The sequence below is a fragment of the Betta splendens genome, chromosome 10 (genome assembly GCF_900634795.4).
Source record: "Betta splendens chromosome 10, fBetSpl5.4, whole genome shotgun sequence".
NCBI classification, from domain to species: Eukaryota; Metazoa; Chordata; class Actinopteri; order Anabantiformes; family Osphronemidae; genus Betta; species Betta splendens.
In genome coordinates this window covers 12,326,618-12,349,584 of record NC_040890.2, presented here as the reverse complement: position 1 = coordinate 12,349,584, position 22,967 = coordinate 12,326,618, and the positions used below count along the sequence as shown (strand labels likewise).

Below are 22,967 nucleotides of genomic sequence, written 5' to 3'. Positions count from 1 at the left end.
ATTTCAATATATGCGTGAAATGATACAACAACAACAAAACATTAAGCCGTGACTGGTGTGAATTCCTATGCAGCAATGGAGGGAAAGACATCACTGGAATAAACAAGGCAGAGAGCAAACCAAGACAACCCCCAGGAGATTATAACAGCACCGACTGTAGGAATTTGGCTGCCTATCAGAGAGCCACTTTGGTGCCACTGTAGGACGCCTCAAGTGAGAAGGAAGAAAAAAACCTTCCCAGACAAGTACTGCAATAACCACAATCAAAGTACAAAGTACGAAGAGATAAGCAAATTGCCCTTGGACTGCAGCTGTCCTCTATTCAATTTTCCAGTCTTGTGTGATTTATCTTTTAATTTTGCTTAATTATGAGCCTATTTACTACTGGCTATTTGCAACCTGAAAAGAAAAATCTAAAATACAAGAGAATTAAAGGCGTTTATACGGCTATTTATGTAATGATGTGTGCTAGACTGGCATTAGGTGAATACTTGATGGTTTCTGTGTCCTCCCATGATGAAGCCGTCAGGTATTTGGTTTCAGCCAGTGTGAAGAGAAACAGCGCTGAAGGAGGGGTCCTTCAGACTCTCAGCCTTCAGTCGTGCTCGGATTACTGCCCACCTCTGTGGGGCTGCGGTCTGGACTGCAGAGACCTCAGCACCTGTAGTTATGGCAACTTGTGATTTCTCTGGAGTAGTGGCTCTCAGCCTTTCTTCAGCAGAGGCAGACACACCGTGGCCCAAAATAAATAAATAAATGAATTCCAGGAGCTCAGTAAATTATTCATGACTTGGTTGAAAATGCCAGTAGATTGTGATCATACCAGAGGTCGTGCACACACACACACACACACACACACAAACACACACAAAAATAAACACACAGTCCTGTGAGTCTATCATTCATTTAAAAGTAATAGGATAGTTTAAGGACAAAAAACTGAAATAAAAGACACACTAACAAATATTTAGCAAGAAAATAGAACCGTGGTCTTTAATAAAACTGAAATTATCAAAATTATTGTAGGTGTTTGAGGCACAATAAATACTTAATTTACTGATTCACAATAGCATTATATATAAAAATAATATTGCACTTTATTGGGTAAAATCAATTAATACAGCTTGAACAGACAGGATACCAGAAAGACAGTCCAAATGCACCAATAAAGTGAACAGTAAGTTGCACAAAATGGAGCAATAATTGGACCAAATATAAATTAATTCTAACAAGTTCTATGTTCTTTGTAGTTCAACAGACTCTGGTGGACTAGTGGTTTAGGTCAGATCAAGTACTTCCATCAACAGAACAGTAAATAAAATTCAATCTTTGATCAAAATTAAAATGAATCTAATAATCAAGATTCATTTTGGTTTGTTTACTCAACTCTTCATGGCAAAACAACTATCAAATCTTTTAATTGACATTTGACCTGTGACCTCTCCACTAAACACACATACATGAAATGCTAAAAGGCTCCTATGTGCACATACAGACCAAGGACCCATCACTTGCTGTTTATGTTGCAGAAAACACAGTAAACAAAGCATGCAATAAATCGCTTCGCTGCTTGACAGTATTGACATTGAGGTATCCTTTGTATACCAATGCATCATGGTGTCCTTGATCATTTTATGAAAGACAAACCTTCGATTTGACCAGAGAAATGTTTCCAGTCATGCACCAAAGACACGTGTCGACAAAATATGACACTTGAACTGGCTGTTCAATAAATGGTGGAATCATTCAGGTAAAAAAAGAAAATTAACATTAGATTGAAGCAGATTGTTCCCTCTCTGGAATCCGTCTCGCCATTAGAAACATTCATGGTCTTGATGTTTTCACCGGTAAAAGCTCACGGTGTTCAACTCTGATGCACCATGTTCAACTTTCAGGGCACGTCGCATAATCTACAAGCTGATGCATCCACTGATCAACCTGTCTGTCAGTCTGGCTCCAACCAACGCTGCCTGTTCCACACGTGGACAAAGGCAACAACAGGATAAGTGGATAAATAGCTCCTATAAATAGTCTTGTCATTTCCTAAGCTCTGATAATGCAGCGGGGCCAACAGCACGTGCGTCGGGCGCCACTTCACAACAGCTCTGACAGATCGCAATTACAAGATGGTAATTGTGTGCTGTGTGTACTCTCTGTACTGTCGGCGTGTCTGTGTATGTGATTATGTGACAAAAGCATTGTCTGTGATCAGGACATGTGAGCAGACAATGAGGGCCCCTTGCATTTGCTGGTGGAGAGAGGGGAAGAGGAGTCAGGGTTGGTTTAAAGCCCATTTTGGAGGTTACATTGATATATCCTTTGTACTTCGTTCACTAAGCTATCATTATAAAGATGAGAGAAAATGAAGGCTTATTGTCAGGCTGTATTATACTTTATTATTCAAATAACACAGCGCACGATGAGGATAATCTTCCCCCAATGTGCTTTTAATTTCCATATCTAATTTTTTCCCTCATTTCGTGATGTGTTTCTCAGTTCAAGCCAAAATTATTTGCACAGCTGGTTTAGCGAAGCAGGGTTTGCCTTCTAGTGTCACAAGACTAAACGGAAAACATCAATCATCGGAGGTTGATAAACTAATTATAAAAGCCATTTATCAGGTGAGCGTGCTTGTATTTAGCATCTGTTTCTTTTTTACTGCTTAAGTATTTGACCTGAGGAGCCAAGGAGACGAGGACTTTGGATTCCCAGCCAAAGCCTTAATGCCGGGCTTATTACCCGTCTGGCACTAAAACCAATATTTGAAAAAAAGGGGCAGGCGGTATGCTGTTACGCTGAACTTAGTGTAGGGACGGAGAATGCAAAACCATTACAGCAACACAGGAGTGCATTAAGAGGCGCAGAACAGAAAATTGAACTCTGCCCTAAACAAGAAAGACACAAGTTTGGCAGCTGGCTATTTTACAACCTGCACATTATCGTCTCACCCTCAGAACTCCAGAAGACACGCTTTGCACATTACACACTGCCCTGGACATCAATTTCTTTTATCTAATAGGGTCATTATCCTTCAAACAAAGCACTTGTCAGATTATTTAGCAGTACGGAGCCTTTAAATGCCTACTTTTAATCCTGTTACTTAAAATAACAACAATGGGATGAGCTTCCCAAAAGCAAATGACCTCTAATGGCCTTTAAATACGCAAGAATCTCTCATTGTGTATTTAAGATACGGCAGGCATCAATTAGGAGAGAATGAACAACAGAGGACATGTTCTCCCTTGTTACCAGCGTCACAACCCACATAAACCAACACATCTGTGGCTTCACGTTCCGCCCATGTCCCATTAGCAGATCGCAACCACAAGTCACAACCAACCAATACCCCTGAACGCAGCACTTGCCTTGATGACAGAAGCCCTGATGGGCCAAGTGCTGATGATGAAGCTGACTCCTTTTCTCTTTTACCCGTTCAGTCACTCTCCTTTTCCATCTCCTACATCAGCCCAATCAGCCTAATGAAGCTCGCACTTCCTCCATCCATTCCTTCATGCTAAAGTGGCGATTGATTGGAGGGGTGGGAAAGCTTTTAACAAGGGAGTGGTGAAGAGAAATAATTAGCACGAATGAGCTTTTCTGCAAACTCCTTCATTTTGGCTTTTCCTTTTTCTGTTTATTTACCGACCCGCACAACATTAGGGATTAACTCTCCAAGGCTATGTTAACGTCTCAATGTCAGGGTGTAAATCAATCTAAAACTGTAAACTGAGGCCTGTTTGTCCAGGGCCCATGTTTGCTCCTCTCTGACAACAGCGCTGAGACGACATCTAAATGAAAGAATTGGAGAGGAGGAGGAAGTGAAGCCCAAACTCTTCCTGTTCTAATTGAGACACAAACTTGACAACAGGACTTCCCACTGAAACTTGGGGCACTGAACCTTGAAAGCTCCAAATTTTCAGTACACAGAGAGCATTAATGTTGCTGCCCAAATGACCAGTAAAGTGGTCTTTCTGACAGTTGCACCGTAATTAATTTGGACAGATCTGGACTGGAGAAACTGGAGCAGCAGCCCGCTTTAAATTCACGCTACAGCCCATACACAGAGCTACTGCACAGCCTCGCAACGACGCCCGTGGCAAAGACACAGATACAAGAGGACAGGGGGGACTGACACCAAGACTCCATCGCTGCGGTAGAAAATGTTACATGCAAGATATTAAAAGATAGAAACGAGGGTCAGCGGCGTGTATGTAAGCAAACCTTTGAAAGAAGAGACTTAGAAAGAAATCAACAGCTGCATATTAAGCAAAACGACAGTCGCAAACAGTCGGAAAGCTACTTTTTAGACTGAATCTGAAGTCCTTTGATTCCTCAAAGTGGTGCAGCTCAGATCATTTAGAGCAGGCAAGATATGAAATGTGCCTACAGCCCTTCATTTATTTTACCATCAAAGCAAGACACTTCAAGAGGGCGTGGAGGAGTAATTTTCTATTCATTTGATATGTATTTTTGAATCATCAGGAGGATTTATATAGAGAAATCCTCAAAACAAATAGGGAAAGAAATGAAAATGTTTTAACACTCACTGCCTCTAAAAGCACTATTGCTGTACAGAGGCCACTGTAAAATTATACCAAGAGTGGTGGCAGATTAGTCAACTAACATTTAGGATTCAATTTTGATTCCAATTTGTCACCAACAGCCCTTTAAAGCACAGATTCAATGATAATAATAACAATGTATTCCGCTATAGAAGAAAGAGACGCATATCATAGGACGCTTATTGGAGCTGGAGCTGTATTTACATATAAAATCCATTTTTGTGGCTGTGAATCAATCATGACCCCCAGTGGCTCCACACAAAGCTTAATCAATCCCAAACTATGCACAAGACTCAAAATTCAGCTGAATGACTGACTAGATTTCAATTACAGGCTAAAGCATTCTTGTATAATTGATTTAAAAGACAACTGTTTCAAAATATATTCAAATTCAAAGAAGGAATATTAAACATTTACTCGTCTGCAAGCTTCTTAATGCTATATCAGCTTTACTGTCCTGCCCCATTTGCTGGACAGGAAGAAGACGACTTATGCTACGGTAAATGAAGCATTCTACTTTTACTGCACACATACTGTAGTAGTAGTAGTTCTCCATGTCATATTGTGGTAATGTTACAAAAATGTGGTATCCCAGCTGAGAACAATGCTATTTTTATGTACAGTAACAGCAAAGTCTCATTAAAAATGTATATCAAACATTTTATACACTTGAGATTGAGAGCACCACCACCTATATGTAGAGCACCACACATGGGTCCCCCACCACCTGCAGAACCGATGCGTCAGACACCACGTTCACACAGGCAGGAGAGGAGGGAACAACGCTACACACTGTGGGACACATTGTAAATTTAAATAGGTGCCTTTATCATCATACGCTCATAAACTTCATAGGTGAGTGATAGTGCTTTGTGTGTTTTCTCCCTCCGTCCTTCAGGGAGCGGACTCATGTCTTCAGCATACACTCAATATTAAAGGACTCGGGTCGGGATCACAGCCAGAAGTATGTGATCCGTCAACATACCTGCTCTGACTCATACTTATTGCTGACATGATCATCGGCTCTGGGACCTTGTGATAATATTATATGAGCATAATATTAATTCACTGTTCCACATTTCTATGCTCACACGATCTGCACAGTGTCAGTCAACATGAAAATACAATAAGTAAGAAGCCACAAAATTTAAAAACGAAGTAAATTAATATTAATCATTATTATTGACAGAAGGAGGCATCAGCAGAAATTTCCACTAAATGTATTCACATACTAGCTTTGATTAAATTTAATTTAAATTATCAATTATTGAGCAACATGTTCATTTGCAGCCACGTTATAATTTAAACATGAAAAACAGTACACAATCAAATATTACAATAAAACCATTAAACATAAGAAAAACTTAAATAAAAAATAGTACGGTAGAACTCACTTTGTTCAGCACACAGTATTGTGAATGTGTGTAAAGTCGACACCACATGCAGTGTTTGACCTGCCTATTGCATTAGTTGACCTCATTGTTTAAAACCCACAGATATCAGCCCTACTTACATTTATCTCCCACACTATACTGTCAACTTTTGCAAATCCTTTTTGCTTTTTTCTACAGGAGCACTCTTCCACAGTGTCTTTCAGAATAACAGGTTAACGTCTCCGTTTTCCGCGGCGCCCGACGCATCCCGCCGTGATTTATTTCTAGTTTTGGAGCCGGTAAAGCAGGGGAGGTGGTCGTGGCAGGACAAGTTTTGACAGCATATCATATTTACCCTGCGACTGAAGCAGCATCGGCGATGGCAATTTGCCTTTGTAAGTGGCTGTGTACAGACAGCTGATGGGCATATTGTGAGAATGTATCCATTAGCACAGCTTCACAAAACACAGAGTCAGCGCAGTGGGAATACTGCTATAGGAACTAGAGCTAAGGAAGTACAGTAGCTATGGCAGGGATTTGCAACTGTTGTGCTCCATAACAGAGCATAAGAGCTTGAGTAAACAATATAAGTCTGGCTAAATTAACTTTACAGAAGTAGAAAGGTCAGCTCAGAGGACAAAGATTTCCTTTCTCTCATTTCAAGTTAAGATCCTCTAATCCACACACGCAAACACGCTAAAGCCCATTGTACAGCATCTGTTATGAGGTTTCCTCAGAACACACACACACACACACACGTAAAATATTCATCCGCGATAGCAAAGTTGACATTTTGCATCTTGTAATATAAGCCTTTCCTAAGAGGAGCTGACAAGAGCTCTAGGGTAGATGTATGGTAAGTGCAGCAAAGGGAGCGATAGAAAGCACACGCTGCTGGGCCCGTGGGACGTCGGTAGCATGAGCAGTCTCCGCCCTGGGCTTTCCATCACCTCCTCAGACCCTTGTTACTACCAGGGAGGCTGGGTGGATCACAACAACTTGCCTCCCCTGATTAAAACCTAAGCGACTTGATGACAAAGTGGCAACCATCAAAGGATGAAGCATAGCCTGGAATACATGAATTTCTCAAAGAGGAAAAAGACACTGCAGCTGGGTATAACATGATTATTCTCCATTAAGTCCTACATGACGGACATCCTCACAACAAGCAGACTATCAACAGCTTAAGACTGGAACAGATACTGTGGTATTCATATTAAGAGGAAATCATTTAACCCCCTATGAAGTGTCTAAGCATGCAGGACTCCCACCACATGCATCTTATTACTACAGTCAAAAACGAAAAGAAAAATCAGCTCAGCAGAAATCTGAGAAATAATTTTTGCCTCTGTGCAGCAATTCACAACAACAAGTCAGGCCTGACAATCTCCCATACACGATGTAGCAGCGTGGCGAAAGCGCGGACGCCTGCCAGGCTGGTTCTGGCACCGAGCACAGCTCTAAGCCCCGTTTACAAAGCCAGCTAGGAATCAGTGGAGCCTTGCAGTAGGAGTGTGACAATGCGTGACTGTAGGATAATGCTCCAGTAAGGTGATCTACCTGCCGAGTAAAGGCTTCACCTGCTTTATCCTCTTCAAACCACCAAGCAAGAACATTGAGAACATCCCTCTCGCCCCTTCCTGAAACCCTGGTGCCTTCGCCCTCTATCACCTCGGAACTACAGTACGCAACCTGCGCCTCAACGGCTATCGGCCATTATCAGCCACGGATTCGTGTTTTTGGAATCAATAAAAGATGCTCCTGGGCTGGGGTGGATTTATATTGCATCCAATGGATGCATTCAAGCTCAAACAGCACTGATGTTCCATTATTGATGACTATCCAATGCAGCCTTCCCTTATCGTGCATTGTAATAATGAAACAGAAAGATGACACTGGAAAGCTCCTGATGCACTGATTACATATTTTTCAAACAATGAGCATTAGATTTTTTAGACCAGTCTATTACAATTTGGAATTAAATGAGATTGTGTCTAAGCTGCAGTCACCACAGAGAAGTACACATCAATATCATTATTGTCTTCTGACTTCTGTCTCATCATAATAGACAATATAAAAGTCAATGCGCAATTTCTTGAAGCTAATTGTTAATATCCTTAATGTTTTGCTAATAAACGTTAATCTCTCTAAATATTCTAAATATGAAATTACTATTTCACACAGGAAACAACAAGAATATAAAGGATGAAGAAGAACATGTACTAGAGTGGAGACAATTACTGCTAATTTATTAGTTGACAGAACTTTAATTAATGAAATTAACTGATCGTCGCTTAATGTTTACAATGGTTGTGAATAAAAAATAACTTCTTTAATGCGAGAATTTGCAAATGTAATAATTTGACTCATGTTATGTTCAGGCAAGTGTGTAACGATAAATGCGTTTCCCCTCTGACACATATTACCAAAATGGCTTCGGTGGACGACTTGAAATGGAATTTGACGTTCTAACTTTTAACCACACTTAGGGAACTTTTATTATCATTATTCCTGGTGAGTCAAGGTTCAGGCAATGATCAGAATTCTAAATTGTTTTTTCCATTATGTCATTAGTTCTCAATGGCTCGTTTGAGTTTGTGATTCATTTGACGTCTCAGTAGAAATACTTGTCCCTTTCACCCGCCACCTTCCTTCTTTTAGCACCGATGTCATGGTTAGTCATGTGACCATGCAGTACCGTCCCCCTTCACCGGCCTCGTGGCTTTCTGGCATTTCTCTCCTCTAGGTCCATCAACAGAGTACCCCTGCTGTCTACCTCCCCATCTCTCCATCTATGTTTTCTTCCTAGGTTTCTTATCTGTGATGAAGTTACAGTATAGTACAGAGTGTCACTCTCGCTCTCTTCCAGGATGTCACCTCCAGGCCAGGCAGGCTATTGCTTCTAATCTTGTATCGCTCAGCTGTTGCCACGGTGAGTGGGTTTCCAGCGCCAACCAAAGGCTTTATCTCTGACCTGCAGCACAAAATCTGGGAGACCCTATCTCGTGTACACACACAAAGCTGAACACAAAATACACACGAACACATACCACTCACTCGCTCACCGCCCCTCATCACATTGCAAACACGGCGTCAAAGCCAAGTTTACGTGTGCTGTTTGTTTCTCGCACAAGCAGGTGCAGCTGAGCGCAGGTGTACACACAGACATGCATATAAGCTTGTCAATATATATGAACACGTGTGAAAGGTGTGACACACGGTGCTTCATAAACACACTCACACACGCACCTACAGGCTCTCTGCAAGCAGAAACTGTGACGATGACGAGTGGCTCAGCTATAAAGACTTGAGACGGGACCAGAATATTCTGTATCATTCGACGGTGCGCGGCTTAATTTTAGGAACAGTTTTTTATAGTCTAGTCTGAAAGATTTATCAGCCAACTTCTTCTGCTACATTTACTTTCACACACTGAGTTAGGTCTACCACGAAAAGGAAATGACACTGAAATACTGAAGGAGCTAATTAGTTCAGTTTTTCAAATCTATATGGAGAAAAAGGTAGGTCGAAGAATAATACTTCAGGTCAAACACGATAAACACGAAAGTGAGTGACGGAGAGGAAACAAGAAATAAAACTCGAGGGAGTGAAAATGCAGCTAAGTGGAGCTAAGCAAATTTGCATTTAATCAATTGAAAAAAGGTTTTAATGCAAACTTAGTTGCTGAGCCGTCGCATCCACACACACACATGCACACACACGAACACACACACACGCACACACACTTCAAGAACTCATCACTCCAACGACATTTCATGGTGCAATCCATCTTAATCAGCTAGCCCATCAGAGACAATATATCCTCCCCTCCATCTCTCCTCCTTCGGACCGAGTGATTGAGGGGTGTAAAGAGGAGGGTGTTTCTGCCCACTGTCTCCTCCACCCTGTTACTCCCACCCTCCCACCCATCGCCAGGACAGCTCTTAAGTGCTTGTGGGTTTTTATGTTTGTAGTGTTTTATAGGAGTGGGCAGGAGCCAGGGGCTGTAAAAGTGTGGAGGGAAGGAGTGAGGTGGGAGGAGGAAGTGAGGAAAGGAGGAGAGGGGGGGTTACTGTAAATCCAATCTGTATTGGGAGCGACACAAGCGGCAAACGGTACCTGCCCAGCCTCCCCTGCTCACCTGAGCAGCCGGGGCCGACGAGGAAGGACGAGCAGAAGCGATGGAAAGAAGTGGGGTAGAAGTTAACTCCACCCGTTACTTTACAGGTCTCAGCTCCGATCTGTGTTCCCCCTTATATACATTTGTGCTCATCTGTGGGTGGTGTAGTGAGTATATGCAGTCGATTGCTCACCACCAGCCAGGCCTGGAAGCCCCCCCCCCCCACCTGCCTTCCAGACTGCCAGTATAGTGTATAATTGGCCACAGTTGGCTTCAATTGAATGTTTTCTGCCTTAGGGGCTAAATGATGCTTCAAGGCCTTTCAGAACAGCCAGGAAAAATCCACAACACTCCCCTCCACATGTCAGAAACCACAGGTGTTGGTCTGGCTGCTCCATAATGCGGGAGCTCTGCTGTTAGATCTACAAATAGAGAACAAGTTTATCTGTTCCATTCGTAAATCGTCTCCTACCCTTCAACGTCAGATATGTTTTAACCTTGTGTCTTTAACTATGACTTGCATCACTCAAAGCGTCTTAGTCAATCAGTTAGTCACAGACAGAAAGGTCAGTCTCTTAGTCAACGCAATGACCACGGTCTCCTGGCCAGCCAATCAGTCAGACAGAAAAGGATGATCGTACTCTGCTGCCCAAAACCCCTTTGTGGGTACCCTGTACCTGCCTGTTGCCATGGCAATGCAGTGTGAGATTCAAATACTAGCCTGTGTCCTCTCCCTGCCTCCCTTTTATCTTCTTCTTTTCACTCCTCCAGACTCTCCCTCCGCTCTTTGTCAGTCAGCGTGCTGGCTCTCTCTCTCACGCGCTGTCTCTCAGTCATGTTTCCTCTGGCGCTGTTGTGTTTTTCCGTCTCCCTCCCTCACCTTGCCTCGTCCTCTCTGCTTAATGACACTTACTAGCTGTTTCCTCTTGTTAATTCCATGCTACTTTGCATTGTGCAACTCTGTAAAAGCCATTGTAAAACACACACGCTTTAACACAATGTAGCTTCCAAAGCCACACACAGACAAATTACAACTACTAGCTGTATATACACACATAATTACTTAAGCATTTACACACATTTGCATGCATGAATTAATGCACAAGTCATAACGCCATAAATCACAATAAACAATCAACATATTCACTTGATGTTGGCACAGCACACACCTGCTGACATTCTGCGGCCAATAAAAATCATTTTCATTTCATCATTTTCTGCAAAAGCCTCATCATCAAGCATCATTTAGGCGTGCTGGCTTGCCTCAGCCTCCCCTGATACACAGCTTGTGCCAAGACGCCGATTAAATTTCCCCCAAATGCTCAAACAGCCTTGTGGGAAAATGACCTCGGTGAGTAAATTGGTTTCTGGCGCCATCTAACGGTCTACACAAAAACTATAAACATGGAAAACAACAAGCGATAGAAAGAAAAAAATTACCGAGTAAAAAAAAGTAACTATTTATAACAAAGAAGGTTTTGTTTTTTAAGTGTTAACTACCTTTGATGTGGAATTTTTAAAAGTAAGTTCACTGGTCAGTTTAATGTTTGTTTGTGTTGTTGCCTGGAATAATAACCTATTTGTTGGTGTTCTAGAACAGAAACTAATTATTTTATTTTATTTTTGTTCTATTAGAATAAATGTTCAAGACAGTAACAAGTTTGCTCAACAAACATAATAACAAAAGGAGGGAAAAGAAATACAAAATAGGATAAGGAAAAGGAGACACTTTAGCTGTAACTAAAAATGTACTCTAATGTTTGGTTGAAATTTCACCAGCAATACCTGTCACAGTTCCTGCAGTGGTTAAATCACACAAAACTACTAGTTCTCTAGTTCTTCAAATGCCTGTTGACTTTGTTGTTAAAACCTGTGCTTCTAAAAGGGCCAGAGAGTTAAATGTCTAAATCCTTAACATCCCGAGTATACAAACAGATCACTACTGACCATATAGGACTGCAACAGTACTGGCTGAAACTGTATATCAACACATGTACGCACATACCTGCATTAACAATAGCATCTATCTCCAGTTTGGTGATGTCACCGCTGTAAAGGGAAATCTTCTGGTCCAACTTTTCATTTCTCTGGCAGCGAGCAGGTTCAGAACCACCTCATAGTGAGACATACACATCCAGCACAGTCAGTCTCAGAAGTGCTGCAAAAAGCAGGCACTTTTCAAAGCAGCTAAAACTAAAAAGTAATAGCTTTTTATCTTTCTCCTTATATTTGTCAGATATAGACAACATAAAACAAATTAAAGTAATTTGCTTTGCACAAATCACACATTTTAGAGCCATTAATACAGTATGTGAAAAAAGGTCACACCAGTATGTTCAGCTTACTTAGATTTTGTGAAATTTTGAATAACAGATGTCAGGCTCATCTTTTAGAATTGTTGTAGAAGTTGTGCAAGTGGCATGATCAACTCTGTAACGTTGGTAGATGTCTGACCTGCAGGAGTCCACACTGGGATGTCATCCAATGGAACAGGGTCTGTCCTGTAGTACAGGCGCCTGTCCTTTACAGGCAGAGACAGCAAGAAGTCTGAGAGAGACGACGGAGACAGAGACAGTAAATAATATGTCAAACTGCAACATATTTTGTTAAATATTTATATGTTGAGGATTAGAAAATTCAAAACCAACCCAGCGCTCAGAGACTTAGTTGACAGGAAAATTGTGTGAAAAGTGAGGGGCTGTATAGGTACACTGGTCGGATTCAGTTTGTTTTGTTTTCAGATGCATCCAGAAGACTGAAATACACTAAAGCATTCTGGATAATTTTGCAGAATATATTTTAGGGCTTTAGGATTAACTGTTTTACTGTATGATGGCATTACCATGTCAACTTTTGCTTTATTGGTCAATGATTTGCTTCATTTTCCTGATTTTATATAAATATAAAACAATTGATTGGAGCTAAAATAATACAGCTTAACCTTCAAGATTTTCTATCCACTATTAAATGTTTAATAATTTCACCACTGCAGCTGTTCCATCTGAAAACCCTGTGGTTGTGTGTGGTGTTGGTCGATTGAGTCAGGTAATGACAGGTAAAGAAGTCGCACGTGGCCAACAGCTGGACAGGTGAACGGCTGTCTGGGCGTCTGACAGCTCCGTTAACGTACACATCTGACTCTTGTCGCGTTTACTTGGACCGGCTCACCCTTCGTCTGCTTCCAGTCTCCCTCCGCGGAGCTCAGGTTCACTTTCAGGGCCATGGCGGCCAGTGTCCCGGTGTGGACGGACTGGACCAGGGCGGCTGTGCTCACTCCCAGGGCGGCACCGAGGGCGACTCTCCCCAGCCAGCCCGAGGAGGACCCGAGCCCTCGGCCGGACCTCCAAAGTGTTGCTGAGAACTTCCGAGCGACGCAAATATGGCCGCGACGGGGACCTGCCGCTGGCTCCGCTCCCAGCGGGGGGCGTTCAGGAGTCGGACGCCTGAACTTGACACCGGCTGCCTGGAGGTCAGCGCGGCTACGGGACAGGGCGCCGGGGCGGCGCGGGAGAACTTTGACATATGAAAGAAGAGTTGAAATCTGAAACGCCATCCCTCGGCGTCACCTTGTAACCGGAGGTTCAGAGACCAGCGGCGGCCACACGGTGCTGCGCTTTCGCTTTCGATGTCAACACACGCGCCATCTCGTTGGACGCCTCGCGCTTACCGCTTTAGTGCCATATTTGTTTTGGACGTTTACCGGAACGTACCATCAATAGGTGCCGCTGTTCGTTGCCGCTAAATTGTAAAACTTAAAATATACAAATACACGTTACGTCTATAACTAGTGGATTCAAATTTGAGCTAAGTTATTACTTAAGGCCATCACCACTGGAACCGGTGTGTTACACACATGTGTTTTTACTTTCATTCTCACCGTGAACCCCCATTCTGATAAAGTAGGACAGCTCGAAGCTAGTGACCATAACCTTACGCCTCCTTTACTGACTGTCGGACATTTTTTTAGGTGTAAGCTTATTTGTTTCCCGACAAATTAAACAGTAACAGAAACCCCATTTATTCACTATGTTTAATAGTGATGATATGGACTAAGTTCTGGAAGTTGTGGTATTTGACATAACTATACACTACTTTGAAACACGTGTTTTAAGAAAGTATTTAATTGTCCTTGGTATTAAATATTTATATTTATTTTATTTTATTTATATTTATATTTTTATATTATTTGGGAGAGTATTTATTAGGATCACACATTCAAAAATTATTTTTTTCTAGCAAGAATATTGTATGGTCATAATTGTTGTAGTTGAATCCACTTATGTAATTCTATAGAGAGTAACCCTAAACTCATCACCCATATGTTTTGACCTTTTTTGCCAAATCAGCAGAGTAGGTCAAACAAGATGACCCTGAAGACAACATTTTCTTTCGTCCTCTAGCGAAGACGAACAGGAAAATAGTGCGTCGTTAATATTATTATTAATAATAATATTTTTATAGTAGTGCTAGTTTTGCATTTACACTCAGAAGAAAAATCTAGTAATTGTTTTTAATGCTCATATATTCTTTTATTTTGTACAAGACACTGAATTGAAAGCAACAACCCCTTTCAGATTCAGGATCCACTTGAACCTACTTAATGATGATCAATGTGAACAACATAAACTATGAATTGTCTTTACATGTCTCATGTTTGCTCATAGCACACTCATTACTTAATATGCATATGCATTATTCACACTGCCTGTCAGTCAAAACTTCAGCCCTCTTCACATTTCCGCCTGGCGGAAACTGACAAAAAAAGGAACAAGCTTTGACAGAAGTGACACAAGCAGCAGCACAGACGCAGACCACAAACCGTCTAACTTAGCAGAGGCGCCACTGCTGCACCTTGGAAACTTCTTGTGAGATCTTAGAGAACATCGGGAGACCCCCAGTTTTAATTTCTGAAAACCTTGGACACAGGAAACTGACGGTATTTTCTTTCAAAGTGTATGTATGTAAAAGCGTGTGCTTGTGTGCTCAAGGGAAAGGGAGAAACAGTTAGCACAGGCCTGTCCTTATCATTGTGGCTTCTGTGAAAACAACTCTGGTGTCATTTGGTAGGCAACATCACCCTATATATTGTAATGAAAAAAGTGAGTCACTTATCAGACTATGTTTTGTAACATGTAATTAAGAGAGTTTTGGTTTCCATAAAAACGTGGAGAGATGCAGACATCCATCTACTCATTGTCATCCTAATGTTTCTGACAATCAGGTTATATAAAATTAATGAAATATTTATATTTATATAATATATCAAACGTTCTTAATTGTGCATGTAGATTTTGAGTAAACATTCATTTGCAAGCAGTGAGTGACAGAATTACCAATGGGTGGACATATTAGTTTAGGTGAGTCAGGAAGCGGAAGTGTGCGTCCATGGTGATAGTTTAAGTCAGAAACAGGAACATCAGATTAAATTTATCCATTCATTATGTGTGTTATTCACCATCATGTGAAACTGAGCTAGAGTTAAAGTCTATTTTTCTTCAACTTAAATGGTGGTTGGCATTACCTTTCATTTATTATTGAAAAACAAAAAATTAACCCAGCAGGGAAAGCTTTGTCAAAAAGAAATATTCCACATGGCAGAATATTGTTGACTAAGCATCAGCTGAACACTCCCTCCCTCTCCATGTCTATCTCTTGCTTTCTCTTTTCTCACAGTATGGCAGCGTGGGACCTGTCAGTCATTGTGGATGACTTGGGGAATGACGCCCCACCTGTCACCCTCAGTGTGACCTCTGACCTTCACATCGGCGGGGTCATGCTCAAACTGGTGGAAAAGACACGTAGGTTAATGTCTGTCTGTCTGGCCCTTGTCCCAGTCTTAGCCTTTACATGAACTGATGAAATTTTTTGCACTATATAGTATGTCATAATACATGCATTATCAACTGCTTATGTTATCAGCTGACCATTTTTAGATGTGGTTGATCATTGTATGTTTATTTGGTGTCATAATTCAGTGTTAGCTCAATGTTAAAAATAGTGTTATGGCTCAAAAGTTAAAGACAGTGATCCTAATGTGACTTGAACGCTTAACCTTCTGATTTGGGCCCAGTGTGCTACTGTTGCATCGCAAAGTCTGTGTCTGAAGTAAAAAATGTCTGGAGTAGGACTAATGCAACAAGCACAAGGAGAGGTATTTGCAGGTAAAATGTTGACATCATAAACAATCAAATCCTAAAGAGACCAATCAAACCCTGACGAAATTAGGTATCTTTAGATGAAGACTTAAACAAAACGAACATTGCATTAACATGCAACCTCCTCACACCTGTTAGCATTGCGCAGAAGAGGATTGTTTTCAAAACACAGATACTGTTTGGAGTAGGTAGGTCAAATAAAAAAAGCACATAGGATGGGAGGAACATATGACATAAAAAAACAAACTATGACATGATGAGCTCATCAAACAAATCATAACGTGACAGCAACTTTAAAGGGTGAAAAATTAACAAACTGACAGTCAAGTTGGGAGAGCCAAAGCATGGAAAAAGCTAGGTTAAATGTTGACATCATTAAACAAGAATAGCTGTCACTGTACCTTTAATGGGCATTCTAAACAAGCTGACCCTGGCGTGACTTGAACATAAAACCCTCTATTTTGGAGTCAAACACACTATCTTTGTTCAACAGAGTCTGCCATGAGTGGAATAACTCAAAATCACAGAGCTGGAGCATACCTAAAAAACACAACATCATACCAATAACAGACCTAGAGCTTGAGATTTTTAAACATGTCCCTCTGATTTTATTTGGCCAATATCAAAAGTTGTTGACCCTGACGTAATTTGAACACTCAAGCTTCTGATCTGCAGTCACACCAATAGTGGAGTAAGATGTTTACATCATTGGACAAGACAAGCTTACAATAGGTTCATGTTTCTTTTCTTGTTAAATACGAGAGGCTTGACCCTGACGTGACTTGAACACGCAGCCTTCTGATCTGGAGTCAGACGCTCTACCATTGCGCTACAGAGTCTGCAATTGGGAGCAAAAAAATGTTTGGAGAGCCTGAGCATAGCAATAAAACAGTAAGAAGTTGACATAATTGAACAAGCCAAGCTTGCAACATGTCCCTCTTGTTTTAATTAGGCAATATCAAAGGTCATTGACCCTGACGTGATCTGAACACGCAACCTTCTGATCTGGAGTGAGACGCGCTACCATTGCGCCACAGAGTCTGCCAATTGGCAACAAAAAATACTTGGGGTAGCTCAAATATGACAGCCAAAGCATGGCATTGGGGGAGATAAATGTTGATGTCATTGGACCATCACACCAAAACAGAGTAAGATCTTGACATCATTGGACAAGACAAGCTTACAATGAGTCTATGGGGTTATAATTGGCAAATACGAATTGTTATATGTTTGGGGTAGCTCAAAAATGACACAGAAGCAATGCAATGGGGGAGTTAAGTGTTGATGTCATTAAACCAACACACCAATAATAGAGTAAGATGATAACATCATTGGACAAGACAAGCTGACAATAGGTCCATGTTGCTTTTCTTGTTAAATACGAGAGGCCTTTGACCCTGACGTGACTTGAACACGCAGCCTTCTGATCTGGAGTCAGACGCGCTACCGTTGCGCCACAGAGTCTGCATTTGGGAGCAAATATATGTTTGGCGAGCCTGAGCATAGCAATAAAACAGTAAGAAGTTGACATAATTGAACAAGCCAAGCTTGCAACATGTCCCTCTTGTTTTAATTAGGCAATATCAAAGGAAATTGACCCTGACGTGATTTGAACACGCAACCTTCTGATCTGGAGTCAGACGCGCTACCGTTGCGCCACAGAGTCTGCCAATTGGCAACAAAAAATATTTGGGGTAGCTCAAATATGACAGCCAAAGCATGGCATTGGGGGAGATAAATGTTGATGTCATCGGACCATCTCACCAATAACAGAGTAAGATCTTGACATCATTGGACAAGACAAGCTTACAATGAGTCTATGGGGTTGTAATTGGCAAATACGAGTTGTTGTTGATGTCATTAAACCATCACACCAATAATAGTGTAAGATGATAACATCATTGGACAAGACAAGCTTACAATAGGTCCATGTTGCTTTTCTTGTTAAATACGAGAGGCTTTTGACCGTGACGTGACTTGAACACGCAGCCTTCTGATCTGGAGTCAGACGCGCTACCGTTGCGCCACAGAGTCTGCATTTGGGAGCAAAAATATGTTTGGCGAGCCTAAGCATAGCAATAAAACAGTAAGAAGTTGACATAATTGAACAAGCCAAGCTTGCAACATGTCCCTCTTGTTTTAATTAGGCAATATCAAAGGAAATTGACCCTGACGTGATTTGAACACGCAACCTTCTGATCTGGAGTCAGACGCACTACCGTTGCGCCACAGAGTCTGCCAATTGGCAACAAAAAATATTTGGGGTAGCTCAAATAGGACAGCCAAAGCATGGCATTGGGGGAGATAAATGTTGATGTCATCGGACTATCTCACCAATAACAGAGTAAGATCTTGACATCATTGGAAAAGACAAGCTTACAATGAGTCTATGGGGTTGTAAATGGCAAATACGAGTTGTTGTTGATGTCATTAAACCATCACACCAATAATAGTGTAAGATGATAACATCATTGGACAAGACAAGCTTACAATAGGTCCATGTTGCTTTTCTTGTTAAATACGAGAGGCTTTTGACCCTGACGTGACTTGAACACACAGCCTTCTGATCTGGAGTCAGACTCGCTACCGTTGCGCCACAGAGTCTGCATTTGGGAGCAAATATATGTTTGGCGAGCCTGAGCATAGGAATAAAACAGTAAGAAGTTGACATAATTGAACAAGCCAAGCTTGCAACATGTCCCTCTTGTTTTAATTAGGCAATATCAAAGGAAATTGACCCTGACGTGATTTGAACACACAACCTTTGATCTGGAGTCATACGCGTTACCATTGCGCCACAGTGTCTGCCAATTGGCAACAAAAAATATTTGGGGTAGCTCAAATATGACAGCCAAAGCATGGCATTGGGGGAGATAAATGTTGATGTCATTGGACCATCACACCAAAACAGAGTAAGATCTTGACATCATTGGACAAGACAAGCTTACAATGAGTCTATGGGGTTATAATTAGCAAATACGAATTGTTATATGTTTGGGGTAGCTCAAAAATGACACAGAAGCAATGCAATGGGGGAGTTAAGTGTTGATGTCATTAAACCAACACACCAATAATAGAGTAAGATGATAACATCATTGGACAAGACAAGCTGACAATAGGTCCATGTTGCTTCTCTTGTTAAATACGAGAGGCCTTTGACCCTGACGTGACTTGAACACGCAGCCTTCTGATCTGGAGTCAGACGCGCTACCGTTGCGCCACAGAGTCTGCATTAGGGAGCAAAAATATGTTTGGCGAGCCTGAGCATAGCAATAAAACAGTAAGAAGTTGACATAATTGAACAAGCCAAGCTTGCAACATGTCCCTCTTGTTTTAATTAGGCAATATCAAAGGAAATTGACCCTGACGTGATTTGAACACACAACCTTTGATCTGGAGTCATACGCGTTACCATTGCGCCACAGAGTCTGCCAATTGGCAACAAAAAATATTTGGGGTAGCTCAAATATGACAGCCAAAGCATGGCATTGGGGGAGATAAATGTTGATGTCATTAGACCATCACACCAAAACAGAGTAAGATCTTGACATCATTGGACAAGACAAGCTTACAATGAGTCTATGCGGTTATAATTGGAAAATACGAATTGTTATATGTTTGGGGTGGCTCAAAATTTGACACAGAAGCAATGCAATGGGGGAGTTAAGTGTTGATGTCATTAAACCATCACACCAATAATAGAGTAAGATGTTAACACCATTGGACAAGACAAGCTTACAATAGGTCCATGTTGCTTTTCTTGTTAAATACGACAGGCCTTTGACCCTGACGTGACTTGAACACGCAGCCTTCTGATCTGGAGTCAGACGCGCTACCGTTGCGCCACAGAGTCTAGAAATTGTCAACAAAAAATATTTGGGGTAGCTCAAATATGACAGCCAAAGCATGGCATTGAGGGAGATAAATGTTGATGTCATCGGACCATCTCACCAATAACAGAGTAAGATCTTGACATCATTGGACAAGACAAGCTTACAATAGGTTCATGTTGCTTTTCTTGTTAAATACGAGAGGCCTTTGACCCTGACGTGACTTGAACACGCAGCCTTCTGATCTGGAGTCAGACGCGCTACCATTGCGCTACAGAGTCTGCAATTGGGAGCAAAAAAATGTTTGGAGAGCCTGAGCATAGCAATAAACCATTAAGAAGTTTACATAATTGAACAAGCCAAGCTTGCAACATGTCCCTCTTGTTTTAATTAGGCAATATCAAAGGTCATTGACCCTGACGTGATTTAAACACGCAACCTTCTGATCTGGAGTCAGACGTGCTACCGTTGCGCCACAAAGTCTAGAAATTGTCAACAAAAAATGTTTGGGGTAGCTGAAATATGACAGCCAAAGCATGGCATTGGGGGAGATAAATGTTGATGTCATCGGACCATCTGACCAATAACAGAGTAAGATCTTGACATCATTGGACAAGACAAGCTTATAATGAGTCTATGGGGTTGTAATTGGCAAATACGAGTTGTTGTTGATGTCATTAAACCATCACACCAATAATAGTGTAAGATGATAACATCATTGGACAAGACAAGCTTACAATAGGTCCATGTTGCATTTCTTGTTAAATACGAGAGGCTTTTGACCCTGACGTGACTTGAACACGCACCCTTCTGATCTGGAGTCAGACGTGCTACCGTTGCGCCACAGAGTCTGCAATTGGGAGCAAAAATATGTTTGGAGAGCCTGAGCATAGCAATCAAACAGTAAGAAGTTGACATAATTGAACAAGCCAAGCTTGCAACATGTCCCTCTTGTTTTAATTAGGCAATATCAAAGGTCATTGACCCTGACGTGATTTGAACACGCAACCTTCTGATCTGGAGTCAGACGCGCTACCGTTGCGCCACAGAGTCTAGAAATTGTCAAGAAAAAATATTTGGGGTAGCTCAAATATGACAGCCAAAGCATGGCATTGGGGGAGATAAATGTTGATGTCATCGGACCATCTCACCAATAACAGAGTAAGATCTTGACATCATTGGACAAGACAAGCTTACAATGAGTCTATGGGGTTTTAATTGGCAAATACGAGTTGTTGTTGATGTCATTAAACCATCACACCAATAATAGTGTAAGATGATAACATCATTGGACAAGACAAGCTTACAATAGGTCCATGTTGCTATTGTTAAATACGAGAGGCCTTTGACCCTGACGTGACTTGAACACGCAGCCTTCTGATCTGGAGTCAGACGCTCTACCATTGCGCTTCAGAGTCTGCAATTGGGAGCAAAAAAATGTTTGGAGAGCCTGAGCATAGCAATAAAACAGTAAGAAGATGACATAATTGAACAAGCCAAGCTTGCAACATGTCCCTCTTGTTTTAATTAGGCAATATCAAAGGTCATTGACCCTGACGTGATTTGAACACGCAACCTTCTGATCTGGAGTCAGACGCACTACCGTTGCGCCACAGAGTCTAGAAATTGTCAAGAAAAAAAAATTGGGGTAGCTCAAATATGACAGCCAAAGCATGGCATTGGGGGAGATAAATGTTGATGTCATCGGACCATCTCACCAATAACAGAGTAAGATCTTGACAAGACAAGCTTACAATGAGTCTATGGGGTTATAATTGGCAAATACGAATTGTTATATGTTTGGGGTAGCTCAAAAATGACACAGAAGCAATGCAATGGGGGAGTTAAGTGTTGATGTCATTAAACCAACACACCAATAATAGAGTAAGATGATAACATCATTGGACAAGACAAGCTGACAATAGGTCCATGTTGCTATTCTTGTTAAATACGAGAGGCCTTTGACCCTGACGTGACTTGAACACGCAGCCTTCTGATCTGGAGTCAGACGCTCTACCATTGCGCTTCAGAGTCTGCAATTGGGAGCAAAAAAATGTTTGGAGAGCCTGAGCATAGCAATAAAACAGTAAGAAGATGACATAATTGAACAAGCCAAGCTTGCAACATGTCCCTCTTGTTTTAATTAGGCAATATCAAAGGTCATTGACCCTGACGTGATTTGAACACGCAACCTTCTGATCTGGAGTCAGACGCGCTACCGTTGCGCCACAGAGTCTAGAAATTGTCAAGAAAAAAAAATTGGGGTAGCTCAAATATGACAGCCAAAGCATGGCATTGGGGGAGATAAATGTTGATGTCATCGGACCATCTCACCAATAACAGAGTAAGATCTTGACATCATTGGACAAGACAAGCTTACAATGAGTCTATGGGGTTGTAATTGGCAAATACGAGTTGTTGTTGATGTCATTAAACCATCACACCAATAATAGTGTAAGATGATAACATCATTGGACAAGACAAGCTTACAATCGGTCCATGTTGCTATTCTTGTTAAATACGAGAGGCCTTTGACCCTGACGTGACTTGAACACGCAGCCTTCTGATCTGGAGTCAGACGCTCTACCATTGCGCTTCAGAGTCTGCAATTGGGAGCAAAAAAATGTTTGGAGAGCCTGAGCATAGCAATAAAACAGTAAGAAGATGACATAATTGAACAAGCCAAGCTTGCAACATGTCCCTCTTGTTTTAATTAGGCAATATGAAAGGTCATTGACCCTGACGTGATTTGAACACGCAACCTTCTGATCTGGAGTCAGACGCGCTACCGTTGCGCCACAGAGTCTAGAAATTGTCAAGAAAAAAAAATTGGGGTAGCTCAAATATGACAGCCAAAGCATGGCATTGGGGGAGATAAATGTTGATGTCATCGGACCATCTCACCAATAACAGAGTAAGATCTTGAC

The 22,967-nt window shown here is 41.5% G+C and overlaps 2 protein-coding genes and 20 non-coding genes across 32 annotated transcripts in view; 1 reads left to right on the top strand and 21 right to left on the bottom strand.

Annotated features, from left to right (window-relative positions):
• macrod1 (mono-ADP ribosylhydrolase 1) overlaps nt 1-13,760 on the bottom strand; it is a 95,862-nt gene extending 82,102 nt beyond the window's left edge. For all 10 annotated transcript variants that reach the window (XM_029165228.2, XM_029165229.3, XM_029165227.3 and 7 more), the window contains exons 1-3: nt 13,224-13,760; nt 12,510-12,602; nt 12,061-12,168 (exon numbers count right to left, since the gene is read on the bottom strand). In XM_029165228.2, the coding sequence (XP_029021061.1) occupies nt 12,061-12,168; nt 12,510-12,602; nt 13,224-13,608 (586 nt within the window). In that variant the 5' untranslated portion in view covers nt 13,609-13,760. The remainder of the gene's footprint in view (nt 1-12,060; nt 12,169-12,509; nt 12,603-13,223) is intronic.
• A 108-nt stretch (nt 13,761-13,868) lies between these two features.
• Nucleotides 13,869-22,967, top strand: part of fermt3b (FERM domain containing kindlin 3b) — a 35,449-nt gene continuing 26,350 nt past the window's right edge. Inside the window, exons 1-2 of one of the 2 annotated variants that reach the window (XM_029165218.3) lie at nt 13,869-14,991; nt 15,729-15,853. In XM_029165218.3, the coding sequence (XP_029021051.1) occupies nt 15,730-15,853 (124 nt within the window). In that variant the 5' untranslated portion in view covers nt 13,869-14,991; nt 15,729. Of the gene's footprint in view, nt 15,009-15,728; nt 15,854-22,967 lie in introns of both variants that reach the window. The other variant, XM_029165219.3, reaches the window with a different exon arrangement.
• trnaw-cca (transfer RNA tryptophan (anticodon CCA)) lies at nt 16,978-17,049 on the bottom strand. The gene has a single exon. It is a non-coding gene; the product is annotated as a tRNA-Trp (tRNA).
• trnaw-cca (transfer RNA tryptophan (anticodon CCA)) lies at nt 17,180-17,251 on the bottom strand. Its single transcript has one exon. It is a non-coding gene; the product is annotated as a tRNA-Trp (tRNA).
• Nucleotides 17,603-17,674, bottom strand: trnaw-cca (transfer RNA tryptophan (anticodon CCA)). The gene has a single exon. It is a non-coding gene; the product is annotated as a tRNA-Trp (tRNA).
• trnaw-cca (transfer RNA tryptophan (anticodon CCA)) lies at nt 17,805-17,876 on the bottom strand. Its single transcript has one exon. It is a non-coding gene; the product is annotated as a tRNA-Trp (tRNA).
• Nucleotides 18,173-18,244, bottom strand: trnaw-cca (transfer RNA tryptophan (anticodon CCA)). The gene has a single exon. It is a non-coding gene; the product is annotated as a tRNA-Trp (tRNA).
• On the bottom strand, nt 18,375-18,446 carry trnaw-cca (transfer RNA tryptophan (anticodon CCA)). Its single transcript has one exon. It is a non-coding gene; the product is annotated as a tRNA-Trp (tRNA).
• On the bottom strand, nt 18,743-18,814 carry trnaw-cca (transfer RNA tryptophan (anticodon CCA)). Its single transcript has one exon. It is a non-coding gene; the product is annotated as a tRNA-Trp (tRNA).
• Nucleotides 19,367-19,438, bottom strand: trnaw-cca (transfer RNA tryptophan (anticodon CCA)). Its single transcript has one exon. It is a non-coding gene; the product is annotated as a tRNA-Trp (tRNA).
• Nucleotides 19,569-19,639, bottom strand: trnaw-cca (transfer RNA tryptophan (anticodon CCA)). The gene has a single exon. It is a non-coding gene; the product is annotated as a tRNA-Trp (tRNA).
• On the bottom strand, nt 19,992-20,063 carry trnaw-cca (transfer RNA tryptophan (anticodon CCA)). The gene has a single exon. It is a non-coding gene; the product is annotated as a tRNA-Trp (tRNA).
• On the bottom strand, nt 20,250-20,321 carry trnaw-cca (transfer RNA tryptophan (anticodon CCA)). Its single transcript has one exon. It is a non-coding gene; the product is annotated as a tRNA-Trp (tRNA).
• Nucleotides 20,452-20,523, bottom strand: trnaw-cca (transfer RNA tryptophan (anticodon CCA)). The gene has a single exon. It is a non-coding gene; the product is annotated as a tRNA-Trp (tRNA).
• Nucleotides 20,820-20,891, bottom strand: trnaw-cca (transfer RNA tryptophan (anticodon CCA)). The gene has a single exon. It is a non-coding gene; the product is annotated as a tRNA-Trp (tRNA).
• On the bottom strand, nt 21,022-21,093 carry trnaw-cca (transfer RNA tryptophan (anticodon CCA)). The gene has a single exon. It is a non-coding gene; the product is annotated as a tRNA-Trp (tRNA).
• trnaw-cca (transfer RNA tryptophan (anticodon CCA)) lies at nt 21,387-21,458 on the bottom strand. The gene has a single exon. It is a non-coding gene; the product is annotated as a tRNA-Trp (tRNA).
• trnaw-cca (transfer RNA tryptophan (anticodon CCA)) lies at nt 21,589-21,660 on the bottom strand. Its single transcript has one exon. It is a non-coding gene; the product is annotated as a tRNA-Trp (tRNA).
• On the bottom strand, nt 22,003-22,074 carry trnaw-cca (transfer RNA tryptophan (anticodon CCA)). The gene has a single exon. It is a non-coding gene; the product is annotated as a tRNA-Trp (tRNA).
• On the bottom strand, nt 22,205-22,276 carry trnaw-cca (transfer RNA tryptophan (anticodon CCA)). The gene has a single exon. It is a non-coding gene; the product is annotated as a tRNA-Trp (tRNA).
• Nucleotides 22,573-22,644, bottom strand: trnaw-cca (transfer RNA tryptophan (anticodon CCA)). The gene has a single exon. It is a non-coding gene; the product is annotated as a tRNA-Trp (tRNA).
• Nucleotides 22,775-22,846, bottom strand: trnaw-cca (transfer RNA tryptophan (anticodon CCA)). The gene has a single exon. It is a non-coding gene; the product is annotated as a tRNA-Trp (tRNA).